This window comes from Anguilla rostrata, chromosome 10 (assembly GCF_018555375.3).
Source record: "Anguilla rostrata isolate EN2019 chromosome 10, ASM1855537v3, whole genome shotgun sequence".
NCBI classification, from domain to species: Eukaryota; Metazoa; Chordata; class Actinopteri; order Anguilliformes; family Anguillidae; genus Anguilla; species Anguilla rostrata.
This window is the reverse complement of record NC_057942.1, coordinates 16843474-16859154: the sequence shown is the minus strand read 5'-3', so window position 1 is coordinate 16859154 and position 15681 is coordinate 16843474. Positions and strand designations below refer to the sequence as shown.

The following is a 15681-nucleotide window of genomic DNA, read 5'->3' as shown; positions in this document are numbered from 1 at the left end:
CTGTATTTCCTGTTGTCACCCAGTTCACCCTGTTTTCTGTCTCCTTCCTGTTTACTCTCCGTTTCTCTCTTTATCTGTCTTTCATGTGTCTGCCCTAACTGTGCTTTATGATCCTGTGCTGTATGTTTTTAGGGGTTTTGTCTACTCCCCTGCCCTTCACATCTTAAGGTACAGGTACCAAGCAGGCTACGTTTTCGTGGTGACTGTGTATTACCAACATTGTCATACATCCGTACATATACTGTTTGCGTACATGCATACATACACACGTACATGCATTATTATAATTATTGTCGTCATTGTATTTGATTTCTTGGAGCAAGGTGAGCTTAAGGTGTCCTCAAATATTTTCCAGCCCGACATTCCCTCATGCAAAAAGCAATTCTCGAAAGATCCCCCTCTTAATTTTCTAAAATTTAGTCGAATTATGACCTTTGACTTAATGCAGTTGTCCATTCCAGAGAGGCTGTTAAGTGGACCAATCACAGCTGGCTGAGGTCAGTTGAAGTTTCCTCCCACCACCCCCACCACGGGCTTCTCCTCTCCGTATGTCTGTCTGATGTCTGCCAACAGCGGTGTGTTGTCGGCCAACCATGACCGTACCCTGGGAAATAGCCTGGCTGCCAGAGGTGTGCGCAGAATGCACTGATCTAGAGGAGGGAGCCGACTCAGTCTCTCATAATCTGAGACTGAAGCCACTCACAGCCCTGCATACAACAGCTCTCCTTTTTATTAAAAAATGAAGTCTTCTTACTAAAGGCTTTTATTATCTTAATAAAGAAAGTATCTCTATCCCAATGCCAGTAATCCTGTGCAGAGCCAAAAAAAAAAAAAAATGAAATGAGACTCAAAATGCCAAAATCGAAATGTCATTTTTGGTTTAAGGAAAACTTATGAACGCTATTGTTCACGGCGAAGGACAAGGAAATTATCGCAAAGAGGAGTCTTCGATGAAGACAATAACATGCATTTCTAAGGGCAATTCTACAAGTATTCAGCTGTAATACAGCCTGCGGAGCGAATCACAGACTCTGCTCTGCGCACCGATTAGATATCCGCCCTCTCCTGCCTCTAGGTGCTTTGGAACTGCCAGCACAGCTTAAAAGACGGAGCTGAAATTGTTTCCTGTGAAATCCCCTCACGATATAACTAGCAATGCAAGACTGAATCCCATAATGGGTGATACAATGGCATGCTGTTAATCACAGAGCAGTTGAATCAAGAAGACCAAATGACTCCACTGTGAAAGACAATGTTTGGTTGAAGACAGCGAGTCCCTGATGACTTGTGATGGCTCCAATCTTGGGATCTCTCCCATCGATAGCAATAGCCAAGCCCTTGTGACTTCAGTACAGTTTCAGTGGCAAAATTTGCAGGAGCTATGCTGTGCTGGGCTATACTGTACAGCAGTTCCTTGAAATTGCCACCCTTCTCCCACTACCCACCCCATTCCCCTGTAAGCCCGTCATTTCCTAAATTTAGTGAGGTCCGAGATGAGATGCATACCCTCCTGGAAAGGGGCACCACTTTTCGTTTCTAAAGACACCTGCTCTTAAGACCGCCCTCACCGCCCTCATGAAAGTCTGACGCTGTTTCGGAGAAACATGGTTAAACCTTCACTGCCTTTACTGACAGCATGGTGTGGGAGTGCGGTTACACCGGGGATTGGGGAGGGTGGGGTGGACCAATCGACCCAGCTGTGGGGCGGATTGACGCAGGAATGCATGGGCCTCCGCCACAAACAGTTAGCATGGCGTGGCCTGGCAGTCTGAAGGTTTACCATGGTGAACTTTTGTATGGGCCCATCCATAAAGACCCTCTTTCCACATAGCCAATATGCTGTAGACAGCTATGTTTGTTTCATTGAATGTCCTCTGCAGATACTGCAGGTGAAGTTTGCCATTTACTGTAAGTGCGTAGACTGTCCGTTACAGAAAGCATGTACAATCTGCAGTTAATATTAACATTTTCTAAAAAATAATTTCATGGCACATTAACAGAGATTTCCATAGGATGTGATGTGAAAGGTGGTCTTAATATGGATGTAGGTGTTGTATTTTACTACAGTTTTCATCTGCCAAAGTTACAGTGACGTTCAAATATTTAAAGCAGAGAACTACAGTAGCATTGGAATTAGTCATCGGCTGTAACTTGTGCTGACATGGAATACGCCCCCCCCCCCGTTCCCCCTACCAACCCACTTCCTGTTCTGCCTCTGCCCTCCTCCTCTCTCCTACCTTCTTCCCCTGCTCTCTTCTCACTTCTCCTCCCCTCATCCACCATCACTGCTGCATCTCTTATCTCCTTCTTCCTTCCACTTCTGACCCCTCCTTCATCCTCCTTTCCTCTCCTTACCTTCACCTCATCTGTCCTCTATCATTCCCCTTCTTTCTTCCTCCCCCTTTCTGTAACCTCTTCCTGTCTCTTCTTTTCCCCGTCTTCCCTTGAACCTTCTGTCCTCCTCCTTCTTCACCTTCTTCTTCCTCTTTTGCTACCTTCCTCCCCTCTGCTCCCCCGTTCCTCCCCTCAACCTCCAGTAAAGAGCAGCAGAAGTCACTGAAGATGATGTCAGTGTGGGAGCAGCGAACCAGCCAGCTGCGGAGGCACAACCTGCTGGCGAGCAGCGAAGCTCTGTACAGCGAACTGGACCCCGAGGACCGGCTGCACCTGTCCTCCGCCCTGCGCCTCCGCCCCAACATGAAGACCCACCTGGACCGCCCCCTGGTGGTGGAGCCCTGCGACTCCAACGGGGACCGGTCCAGGCCCGCCGAGGGCGAGGGGGGCACCCCGGAGGAGGGCGACGGCTCGGGAGAGCCCCCGCCCCCGCCCGCCCACCCGCGCAAGCACCACCGCCACCGCGACAGGCACTCCGGCGAGGAGGGGGAGAACGGCGAGGGCCGCCACCACGTCCACCACAGCCGGAGCAAGGAGCACGACGGCTCGCGCGGGAAGGGCGACCGCAGCCGCAGCCGGGAGGGGGGCCGGCGGCACCACCACCAGAGCTCCGTGGACGAGGGAGGGGGAGGGGGCGGGGGCGGGGGCGGGGTCGAGAAGGAGCACCACGTTCACCGTCACCACAGCCACCGGCAGCCCAAGGAGGGCAACGGGGTGGTCAACAACGGGGCCAAGGGCGAGCGCCGGGTGCGGCACAAGGACGGCTCGCGCTCCGCAAACCGGGAGGGCGAGAGGGCGGCGGGGTGCACCAAAGGGGAGAACGGGAGCAACGGCGAACGCAGGAGGCACCGCCCCCGTGGCACCAAGCCCCAATCCGGTACAGAGGATGAGCGGCGCGAGAATGGAGAGAAAGCAGATGGGAAGGGCCACGTGCACCACAGGTAAGACCCCCCCCTAACTTTCAGCTCAGACAAACGCTCACTTTACTACAACACATCAGAGGACTAATCTGGGTGTTTTTTCTGTTGAACTGCGCTTTCCTTTCGGATGAGTTGCCAATTACTAAACAGATTCAAAACATGCCTCTCTCTCTCCACATCTCAAATTTATGTGTGTTTTAGTAATAACCATTAAATTGAGTAAAACGGTTTACAAATGAAGTGTGAAGAACAGTGCTGGTGAGAAGATCTAAAACATTACAGGAAATTAAAATGATGCAAGAATCCAGTGTTTCAGCACCAGGGCTTCTGCACCTTGGACGGTGCTGGGCCAGGGTTTCGGTTTCTGACGCTCACCGTGGTCCACGTCCCTTGGGGACGCCCCCGTCGGCAGGCATACGGACACGGAGGGCGACCCGCAGGCCGTGACTCCCCTGCAGCCCCCCGGGGGTCAGCAGTGGCCCAAGCCGGAGGACTCGGACAACCAGAGGAACGTCAACCGGACCGGCCAGCTGGGCGTCAACACCAACACAGTCCACATCCCGGTCACCGTCACTGCCCCGCCCGAGGACACCACCATGATCCCGAGTGAGCTGCACCGCTGTGGCTCTGCACACAGACCGCATCGTCAGCTTCAGCGCTCTTAGCGTATTCTGTTCCGTGCTTATATCCTATAAATTAATTTGATGATCGGCTCTGAATTCTTAACATTAAAGATACTGTGTGTCTACTGTTAATGCTGAAGCATTTCAGTTTGATCTGTCATGTTAATATTCATTGAGTTGAGTTGAGGCTTCATTAGTGGCTCACTGATTTTGACCAGCATTATGGCTGGATCAAATGAAACCCTTATAAATATGAATTCATTGTTCATGGTGTCTTCATTTGAAGAGTTCAGTAATCACCAGAATGATTTATTTGGTAGTCAGTGTTGAGTACAAATATTGACTAAATCCAGGTCCCCATAGTTTTGTTTTTTCCCTTCAGGAAAGCATATTGATTCATACAAGATGTAATTGACTAGGCGCAGGAGCTCAGAGCTTCCCAACCCCACCAGAGGGGTTCATTAAGTTTCATAGGCCTGTGGTATTAGCAGCCGTGCTAACGTTTTCCTCACTGCAGTGAACAACATTGACTGCGAGACGCTGCCCATGAACGAGGAGAAGAAGAACCTGGATGACCTGACCCAGAATGGACCCAGACCAATCCTGCCTTACAGCTCCATGTTTGTGTTTGGCCAAACAAATCCGTGAGTCTGCCTGGAGGGGGCGGGACTTCAGGGTGGGACTGTGTTTACATCAAAGCACGAGAAGGATGAGGCAAGCTTATGTCTGACATTGTAGACTCCTTAATTCAGAGGGAAGTGATCCAACTTTGCAGATAAGCCACACTGCTCCAAAGTACCAGTCGATTCTGAGGCAAATATTGTTGAGTTTAGGCACTTAAGGGTCAGTTATGGCTACAGCAACTGTATTATGGGCCAAAAGTGGTCCAAATGCGACCGGCCTCATGTAAGGTTTGAGCGGCATTTCAGTTTTGGACCAAAAGTGGCCCAACTGTCACCAGCCCCATTTAAGTTTAATCACAGCATTTGGATTCTGGGCCAAACGTGACCCAAGTGCTTATGACACCTGAGACATGGTCTCATTAAAGCTGGGTTGTGGCCGTGTTCTGTCAGGCAGATTCAGATGGGTCCTTTGCCATCATTCCCTGGTGTTATGTGGGTCAATTGAAGTGGTAAGTGTGGACCACCACTGGGCCATCACTCAGTTGCTATCTGGGGTGGCGCTGATGTCTGTGCACCCAGAGGAGACGTATATAGACTATTTATGAAAGATTTACACAAATAATACTGCATGTCTGACCTGTTAGAACCAGAGGTACGTCAGGTACTTGAAAAGTCAGAATTGATTTTAATCAAAAATAGCCACGGCAGATGGGTTCTGTAGCCTTAGATTTATTCCTGGCTTATCTCTTCTTACTGTTGTTATACTTCAGGGGAGCTGACTCACCCTCTCATGACATTGGATAGAGACATCTTATAATATGTTAAAAGAAAAGGTGATGTGTTGGCGGCTTGGGGTTTCTGTTAAAAAAACTACAAAACACAATCACAGATGAAAGGGGGTAGATACCGTTAAAAAACAAAATCCAAGCCAAAATGACAATATATTGAGCACATTTCCCTGCTGAGTATCTATGGGAAAGCTGGAAATGAGGACCGTGTGTTTCCTCAGGGACAGTAAGTGCTGCTGCCCTTATAATCCAAAGTAGCTTGAATGTTTCAACATTATTGTTTTTTTTTTCTCCTCTGGGGTCTGTAAATCTTCACACAAACCCTCACGTCAGTAAATGGCAAACAAGCCACAGCTTCAGATCGGCTCAGACGGCGGTTTGCTCAGTGGCGCGCCTCATCTCCGGAAGCGGTGTTTAACGTGAGAGAGGCCCAGGTGACTCAGCTGTGCGGAGCTCAGAGCGCACCGGATCCAGGGTGTGAAAGCAGGTAGCTCAGAGGGGAGCGTGTAGCAGAAACCCCAGGTTGGCACGGGTGACTCAGGTGGCAATCAGACCTGTTGGCTGCGGTGACAGGGACTCGTTTGTTAAAGCTGAGAGTTTTTACCTGGAAGGGAATTCATCTCCAGAGGCGCTGCTGCGTGGGCACTGTTCTGCTCACGGCGTGGGCCCTGTGAGGCTGTAGCGGTTGGGGTTGGGGGGAGGCGGGGCGGGGCGGACCGTCGAACCGCAGTGCCCGGGCCTCCTCAGAACCGTCCCTTCTCGTTTGGTCGCCAGGGTGAGGCGTCTCTGCCACTACATGGTGAGCCTGCGCTACTTCGAGATGTGCATCCTGGTGGTGATAGCCATGAGCAGCATCGCGCTGGCGGCCGAGGACCCCGTCCAGGCCAACGCCCCGCGCAACAACGTGAGTCGCACCCCCCCCTCACACCCCCCCTCTCACACCCCACTATCTCACCCCGCTCTCACTCCTGCACTCACTTTCACAGAGAACGAATCGACTCCCCACACAACAACATGAGTCACGTCAGGCCCCATGGGTAGAGTGTGTGTGTGTGTGTGTGTGTGTGGAACAGGCAGGCATGTCTGTTATGATCCCTTCTGCTCCCTCCTTTGGCTGTGCTTACAATAATTAATGTTGTTCTCCAAGTGGTTCTCGCTAAGTGAGGGTCAAATTGACCATTTATGAAGCATGCTGCAGGCTGAGGGAAATTAAATTTCATCATTAACGGTTTCCGTTTCTTTTTCACACTGTATTATTTTCAGGTGCTCAAGTACTTGGATTATGTCTTCACGGGCGTTTTCACCTTTGAGATGGTGATTAAGGTAAAGCTTTGTCTTCTGCAAACTGAGCATATTTTCTTAAATTACTGCCAGATTAAGACCGGCTATTTTACCCACATTGTTGAGAGGTGCTGACTGCATTAGTATAACATTAATTTGATTGTCTTTGTAAGCTCCTGCAGGCATTCATAACTCTGTGACCTTTTTTGTGTGAAAGTTACCATAGACGAAAGCACCTTAAAATTACAATAGATTTAACAAATTCAGTGGGTTTAATCATATTTTCCACAGCTGAAGTCATTGAGCCTTTGAACATTTCTTGAAACCAAGCTCTCGTGCTCATTACTGGCCTTCTCTGTCTCACAGCTTCACAAAACTTCTCATGTAAAAAAAAATGTGCTTTCATGCAATGATGCAACACTGGTTCACTTCCAATTCCTTCTCCATGTATCATTCTCATCGTAGCTGAAGAAGCAGGCCATTGCAACTGATAAATTGTGGAAAACAACCCGTACAATCTTGCATTGATCACATCGATCTGGCAACAGAAGTGAATGTGCTATTCAATAAAGCAATATCCGACCTTCCAAAATTAATTCAGCCACCGCATTTTAACAAAATGACTTTCTCCTGGATTCAATAAAAAGTAATCTTACAAAATACTTTTGTGTAATATGGTGCTGGATTCATCTGGAAAAGTCTGTGAGTCTTCTTGTTGAATGGAACTTTCTGTTAAAGTGGATTGCGTATCTTGATTTGATCCTGGGAACTGTCCTTTTATGTGGTTTGGCTGTTTTGATAAAATTGCGTTAAGCCTTGAAGTCCACAGCAAAATGTTCAGTGTTAAATAAACTCTTACAGAGTACAGATGTTCCCTATTGGACTCATATGTACTCTGTTAGAGTTGTATTAACACTGGGCACTTTACTGTGTAGTGAATACTGGCGCTCTCTTTTCTCCCTAAGATGGTGGACCTGGGCCTGCTGCTCCATCCTGGTGCCTACTTCAGAGACCTCTGGAATATTCTTGACTTTATCGTGGTCAGTGGAGCGCTGGTGGCGTTCGCCTTTTCGTAAGTGTTACTCTCCTTTTGACTTATTCCTCTCATTTTTCTTCTCACTCTACTTTGTTCTCTTAATAGTCTTCTGCTTCTTTGTCTTGTTCCTTTTCTTTTTATGTATTTTAGTCAACGAACGTTGAGCAATATGACAAAGCAGACTCGAGAATAACCGTGATTTATGTTGGCAAGGGAGGCCGACTGTCAAACGGCCCCATAAAGGGTTAGTAGTGTGTCTGATAGAATGCGAATCCAGCGCTCGTAAGACGATCTGTCTGCCGCTGTCAGATCTTCTCTCGTGTGTGCTGTTCTCCCAAAAGCAAAATGGAGAGTGAACACGAGCCAGTTTAGATCAGGGTGTTTGCTTTTTCGGCGTGACTTCACTTTGTTCTGTAATAATTGTGCGCCGTTTTTAGAGACTGAAATTGTAGACTTTGATCATTGGCAGAAATCCAAAGCAGAGTAATTCTGTGAAGATTTTCTGTGCATGTTATCTCTTTGATGCGCTGAAACTGAGCTGTATGGTCTCTGAGCTGTGTGGTCTCAGGGCTCTTTTCAGTAATGAAATCCAATATTAATGTTCCTTTTGGATTCAGAGAAAACATTGTATTTAGTGTTTATCAATAAGGAAAGTGCAACGTGTAATAAAGTGTTATACATGTGCTCATGAAAATTTGTATTGTGCGCGCTTACTTGGTCTGACATCCTTAAATCATTTTTATTACATATTGAAAGAAAAATGAAATCGTTATGAAGTGTCTGTCTGCTTTCTGCAAGAAGTTTCAGCCTACCACCTAGAAAGAACTGCTGCTTGGTTTTTGTGTATATTTTCACTTCAGTGCACTGACAGAGGGAGGCTCTGTCAGGGAATTCTTGAAAGCTCACTTCTTGTTTTTTTATATGTGATATTTAGTGCAGTGTCTCTGAAAGAGTGTGTACTACTGAAAGCACAGAGCATGTGGCACTAACCTTACAGCTTATGAATAATTCTTTTTATGTGTGTGTGTGTGTGTGTGTGTGTGTGTGTGCGCTTGTGTGTGATCGTGTGTGTTTGTGCATGTGCGTGTGTCTGTGCACGCACTTGTGAGTGCACATGTGTATGTGCCCATTTCACTGAGATATTACTATTTGTGTGTGTGTGTGTGTGTGTGTATGTACATGTTTACATTTCAGCAGGCTTGTATGTGTGTATAGGAGGGCACTCTTGTGTGTTTGTCTGTCTATGTTTAAGGAGTACAATGATTACAGTAACAGCACAGAAGATGTTTCCCACGGTGTGTCACTCAAAACTTTTATTTTGAAACAGAAGGAGGGAAAAACAGAACAAACCATAAAAAACATTAGGAAAAAAAAATGGAGCACCTGCCTGAACAAAAATATTCATATCTTCTGGTCAGGCAGCTATGCCAGTTACCACCATCACATACAGCAAAAAGGGGTAAAGAACAGTAAAAAGACAATGTTCAGGTAGTCACACAGAACAGGGTCAAAACAGGCATTTGGATACTTTGACAAAGCAGACACTGAGCTAGCTACCCTTCAGAATTAGTACACTGTTTTGTAGAACAATGTACCCAACTCCCGTCAGTCATACTCCGTCTTTTTCGTGCACCTGCAAGCTGGAATCATGGTCAGGTGCACTCAAGGAGGAGCATGACTGACAAGAAGAGAGTGTGAATTATAACAACTTTCAAAGACAGATCCTTTCATTGCCTTACAATATGGATTTGCTTGCTTATTAGCGTGTGGGTACGCTTGTGTGTGTTTGTCCGTGCCTGTATATTTGCGTGCATATGTGTGTGTGTGTCTGTCCATCATTGTCGGTGTGTTTTCGTATACGTGTGTTTGTGTATATTCGTGTGTGTACGTGTGCGTGTGTGTGTATGTACGTGTGTGTGTGTGTGTGTGCGCAAGCAAACGTGCATATTTGTGTGTGCGCGCGTGTCTATAGGTTTGCACTTTCTGTTATTTATTCTAACTCTTCCTCTCCTTTCCTCGGCCTGGGACCGCTTACAGGAGCTTCATGGGGTAATGCTTTCCTGCTCTCTGTCCTTTTGCCTGCTTCTCTGTCTCTGTCTCTGTCTCAGCCTTTCTTTCCGCCTGTCTCTCACTCTCTCTGTCTCTCTCTCTCTCTCCCTGTGTGAGTCATCGGGGCCTATGCTCGGCCTATAGATCAGTAGTGCAGCATGCCGTGTGCCACGCAGTTCCATTCTCAGCTCTTCGTCTTCCGCTAACCGCCAGTCTGTTTGTCACTCCGTCGTCACCATACGCCAGTTTCGTCACCTCGCCTCCTCTTCACCGAGGGGGACATGTGTCTTTGCCCAGCGCTGGTTTACCATAAGATCACCAGGAGGGGCTTTTACACAAGGTCTCCTGCAGTCAAACTGCTCGGAAGGGAATGCACATTCCCCTCCTGGATTTTATCTGGTGTTGGATTTTTATCTGGATTTTTTCAGATGTTGGATTTTATCTGGATTTTATCTGAAGTATGTTGGTTTCAGCAAGCAGTGTCTGTTTGCGTGTATGCCCGATGAAACAGCATCGGTTTATATAAGCAGTGGTTATTTTCGCAGCAACAGTTTTCTCCACAGTCTTCACGGTTAACCTTCAAACTTTTCCTTGTTTAGATAGGTAAAAACACTTGGAGTCGATCGCAGAACTATATCAGAACTGGAAGAGCCGCTTCTGATCTCATAGACTAGGAGCGGCTCTTTCAGCTGCTATCCAGTTCAGAAACCTGAGGTTTGAACGCCTATTCCTGCAACGCTGCAATCGAGCCTTTAGACTTTATCTTCTGATTCAAAACAATTAATGGTAATTTTTTACATGTGAACGTACCCCTTCAGATGAACTTATTTTATTCAGTTTCAAGATCACCTTTGAATTAAAAATGTTGTAGATTGTATTCAAAATGTGAATAATAATAATAATAATGTTTATTGTTCTTACTTCTGTTGATGTTACTGGCACATAGTGTGCAAATGAGTTATCAGTATTTGGATGTTATTTCAGAAAGGAACAGAAATAATATGGTAGAAATGTTTAGCATTGCAAGGCTATGTTTGCTCAATGAATGTCCAAGAAAGGGTGTTTGCTTATTACAGCTGAACGAAGAGCAAAACAGAATTTGCACAGAAAACTGATGTAGCATCAGAGCTACAAAGCGCTTTCAGTCTCAATGTGTTGTATTGTAGCAGACTGACAGACACAGTGGACTCTTCTGTGGAGAAGAGAGAGTGTATCGTTCTCCATCGTTCTCCATCTTTCAGAGCCAGGTCCCCTGATTCAGTCCCATTGGACTGTGGTTTGTTCTTAACCTTGAGTAACCTTGAATAACAAACTATCAGTACAGGTGACAGTTTTATTGTTACTTACACAACTTTCTTTTGTTTCCATGTTCCAGCAAACCTCTGGACTCATGATTCTGTGTAAGTGACAGAAAAGTACTTAAAACAATTTTAACACAAAACACACAGCTTATATAGATATGTAGAGTAATATAAAGTATAATTTCACATTTGTTAGTCAAAGTTAAGATCAAACCGCAGTGGGGTGGGTTTGAATCCTTGGCGTGCTGTGTACCGAGGGGTCACATGCATTTATCTGTGCCCTGCTGGTCAGACCTGGTAGTTCATATGCATTGGCTGCAAGCTCCTCGCCAGACCTGGTCATATCAATGCATTGACCACGCCTTTCTGGCCATTCCAGGGGACGCTGATGCATTGGCTGCGTTCTGCCAGTCAAAACCAGTTGCTCTGATGCATTGACCACGCCCTGGCAGTTCAACGCGCCCAAGCGCTTAACTGCACATTTCCAGGCCCTGTCAGATGTGCAGTACGGCCTGTGGCCTGGGCAAGGGGAGGGCCTGAGGCGTGTGACGTCTATGCAGACGATCCCCGCCCTCCAGACCCCGCGGATTTCAGAGCTCGACCTTGAAAGTCACGCTGTTGAAGTGGCTCCCATTCTTCTCAGTCGGAAAGCCTGTCTGTGGCTCCTGTCTGTGGTTTATAGACATGACATCAGACTCCTCCCTCTCTTGTCACTTGTCTGATAGCTGCCACAGAAATGATTTCCACTTCTGAGAGATCTGTCAGTGCAGAGCGCCCATCAAACCAACTGACATCAGAAATAGCATCTGGACTTCTCCCAGAAGCAGCCTTTTTCTGTTTCAGTTTTCCCATTGGTACTCTTCATAGACTTTAAAGCTTTTTCAGTCGAATATTAATTTTTGACCTGTCTGATACATCATAGTCATTGTTGCCATTCTCTGCACTTATTAATCATATTTCATTTGATTTGTCTCCTGTGTTGGAAATAGCAGTTTGTTGATGCGTATTCTTTATGCAGAATAGTGTAGGCTATTTTATAGTCCATGCAGAAATGTCAACATTATATAAAAGCGATATTCTTAATGTATTTTATGTAAAACTGTTTTGTTTTGCTTTATTTTGTGTATGTGAAGCAGCCGTAATGTCTTGTTTTTTTTTTGTTTTTTAATCATTGCTTTCCTTCATTAGATCGCAACAAAACGTCACAAGGTGGGGATCCCCCTCCTTTCTCTCTGTTCTCTCAGAGAAAACTTTATAACATCCCAAAACCCTACCCCAACTCCTCCCCCCAACCTCAACCCCTCTTAACCCCGCCCTTTCCTAGCCAGGGCAGAAGTTTTGTCTCTTGACCTTTCATTTGATCTGTCTTCTGTACCAGTCAGAAGCCACCAGAGTGTCACAGTCATTCTGAGAGCTTTCAATAGATGCCCTCCTCTTTCTGGATCCTGATTTCACTCAGTAAAACATCCAGGGTACTCACAAAACTGAGCCGATTCCCCAATTCACAATATTAACTTCTTGTTACAGACCCCAACAGAACCTCATTCATAAAGGAGAAGAAGAAACAGTGATGAGTTAAAAAAAAAAACATAAGCAACAAACTCTCATTCCTGGCCTCAAAGTTTGTTAGTCTCTTGTTCATCTCGGCTTCTCCAAAGAGGCAGAGAGCAGCTAATCGCATCAAATTAAAACAAATGAATTTAAAAAATTTTCAAGGATACAATAGGGTGCTGAAACATCCAAAGCTCTTTAAAGAAATGCCCTAGTTAACCTATAACCACAGCAGAACAATCCAGAGCTGATGGTGAAATCACTGTTTTGATTTTTCTTGAAGAGAACAAACAAAAAACACTCCTTGATAAGTCTTAAGCTATGCTTTTTATCTGTTTAGAATGAGAACTTTTCTGATTTCCCAGATACCTCTCAGCTTCTGAGGGAACAGCCTGGACAGTTTTAGCAGAGGCCCTTGTCTCTTCCCATGCCCTCCTCAGGCTAATCAAGGGCCTTCTTGCGAAAGCTGTCAGAATTTCTGCCCATTGTGTATTTCCTCAGTATTAACCACAGGTCCTACTGAGCTGTGACAGCATGCCAGACTAACGTGTACCGGAGCATGAGACATGCATGCCTGTGCGTCCGTGTACAACCGGCCCTGCCATCCAGAGAAGGGCCGGGGGGCGGGGCGGATGGGGGGGAAGTAACCACGGCGTGATAATATGTAGCCTCGCTGGTCAGCACAGGTGCACTGCAGTCAAGGAAATGACATAAATGGCTCCAAATGGTGTGATTCAGCCCTTCCCTTTGGGGGTGCTGTCCCACTCCTAACCCTCAGTGGCATATTTAAGCAAGTACACCTTTTACAATACGCAAAGCATTTCAACTCTTAATTTTATGTTTTCTATATAATTTTTCCTTCTAATTACTTCTTAGGTAAACTTATGTTGCAAGTATTTTTAAAACAGTGCTCTCTCAAAACAGATGTGTTAAAAACAACACATAATGTCTCATAGAAGTGTCACATACAAATGTCATCCTTAGAATCAATGGGATATGTAGTCCTGCAGTTGAGATTCAGTTACCTACCTCATGAGTGTGGCAGTAGTTGTAAGAAATCCATTTGGGAATCAAACCTGTCTTGATTGCCAAATTTTCATTGGGAAATATTTGAAGGGTACAACTCCTCCCATACAGGCAGCCAACTATGATTTTCTCTGACTGACACTGCCGTTGAATTCAGAACACAGTTCCGCTCTCACATTCGCAATCCTGTAAATAACTGTCAGTATGACAGCAGGGCTTGCCAAACGCATGGCCAGCCCTTTAATAATCAAATCATGTCAAATCAAATCTTGCTTTTTTAGGTTTCTTGGCCCTGTCCTCACTTTGACTCTTTGACTGTACGTCCATAAAAAATAATATTCAGGATAATACCAATTCATAAGACTTAGTTTAGAGTGCTGCTGATCTGGCAGGGTCTTACATATGCTGAGACAGGTTTCAATAGATGTGACCCTGAAATAGCATTTGAGAGGATCTTCTTTTTGGGGGTATTTTTAGTCGTCTGTAAGAAGCTAGCATTTATGAAAATGCTCAGGAAATACGGGATTTTAAGATTTTTCTTTCATTTGCTCATTGCACAGAATCAAAATCAGACCATTTCCTGTTTCCTCTAATTTCGGCATCAGCCAAAGCACACCCTGACATGCATTGTATTTTCTGTTTCAGCGTCTCCCAGTTCCACCCCAGCTTTGTCACTTATTATCAAGGATCTGTTTCCGAGAACAGCAGTGGTTCCTAAAAAGAAACTCTAAACTGTGCATAAGAGTTTCTTTTTTGAGCTTCTATTGATTATCGCATGTTATTCTACAGAAACTGGGTGCACTGTATTGTACTTTTTCCTTACCTATGCATGGATTAGAAAAAACAGAAAAAAGCCTTTTGTTTCTGTAGAATAACCCAATAAATGTATTGTGCATGTGCTAAACTGTGGAAATATTCTCAGCTAGCTCATGTAAATCACAATTACATGACCCACACAATGGAATGTTCTGAAGTGGCATGTGCTGTTGTGAGATTACTAATCAATTTACAGCCTGGAGTGGGGGGTGGGGGTTTCTGTTTTGGTGTTGGACTTTTGGGAAATGCAGTTTCAAATGCAATATTAATTTAAGTGTAAGTTAACCTGTCAAGGGATTGTACTCTAGAAATCCTTTGTGTGTGGACCTCTTCTTGCCAATGGATTTAAGGGTCAGGTTAAATGGTGCTTGAAACACTTAATGTATACAAATAGCTTAGACTTCCCAATTGCTTGAAGCTTACATTAAAATTACATTTAAGTTATGGCCACACTCAATCTGGTTTAGGGTTTGTTTAGCAAAGCCAGCATGTTTTAGCACGAGTCCTGTGCGTCCTGCTTAATAAAATAGTTTTTACCGTTCCACTAATGTCTCTCCCCTAATGAAAATAATGAAACTCAACCTGCAGCTGGTCTAAGAACTTAAATCTGTGTGGAAAAACTTGGCTAAAGGAAATGCCCAGCTGTTCACGCATCATCCCCTACAGACAGGTTTCAGACATTTTAAATAATTTTCAAAAATTGGATGTAAATTCCAGTAAAATCACTTGCCCCCAGTTCACTTTGCCCAAGGTTTCTGTATCAATAAATATGTTATGCTTCATGGCTATAATTTTTCAGAGAATCATTGTAAGTCCTTTAAACATTACACAGCTTTATTTTTCAGTAGTCCCACTTTGGCTAAGTAAATCATACTGACGCAGGCAGTTCCTCTACAGTGAATAAATCATGTATGTGTGTATGTGTTTGTGTGGGAATTAACCCTTTTTCTGATCTATGCAGAGGGACCAAAGGCAAGGACATCAGCACCATAAAGTCCCTGAGAGTACTGCGTGTGCTGCGGCCTCTTAAAACCATAAAGCGTCTGCCCAAACTTAAGGTACGTCACCTCACCTGTCTGTGCAAGCTAAAGGTATGTCACCTCACCTGTCTGTCCAAGCTCAAGGTAGGGCACCTCAGCTCTGTCTGCCCAAACTTAAGGTATGGTCACCTCTCTCTGCCAAAACTTTAGATATGGACACCTCTCTCTGTCCAAACTTAAGGTGCGTCACCTCTCCTTTGTCTGCCAAAACTTTAGGTATGGTCACCTCTCTC

The 15681-nt window shown here is 45.3% G+C and overlaps 1 protein-coding gene across 1 annotated transcript in view; it reads left to right on the top strand.

Annotated features, from left to right (window-relative positions):
* cacna1ba (calcium channel, voltage-dependent, N type, alpha 1B subunit, a) overlaps nt 1-15681 on the top strand; it is a 186895-nt gene that overhangs the window by 124333 nt on the left and 46881 nt on the right. The window contains 7 exon segments of the mRNA XM_064354484.1: nt 2538-3335; nt 3727-3920; nt 4455-4581; nt 6123-6252; nt 6612-6671; nt 7595-7701; nt 15370-15466. Of these exon segments, the coding sequence (XP_064210554.1) occupies nt 2538-3335; nt 3727-3920; nt 4455-4581; nt 6123-6252; nt 6612-6671; nt 7595-7701; nt 15370-15466 (1513 nt within the window).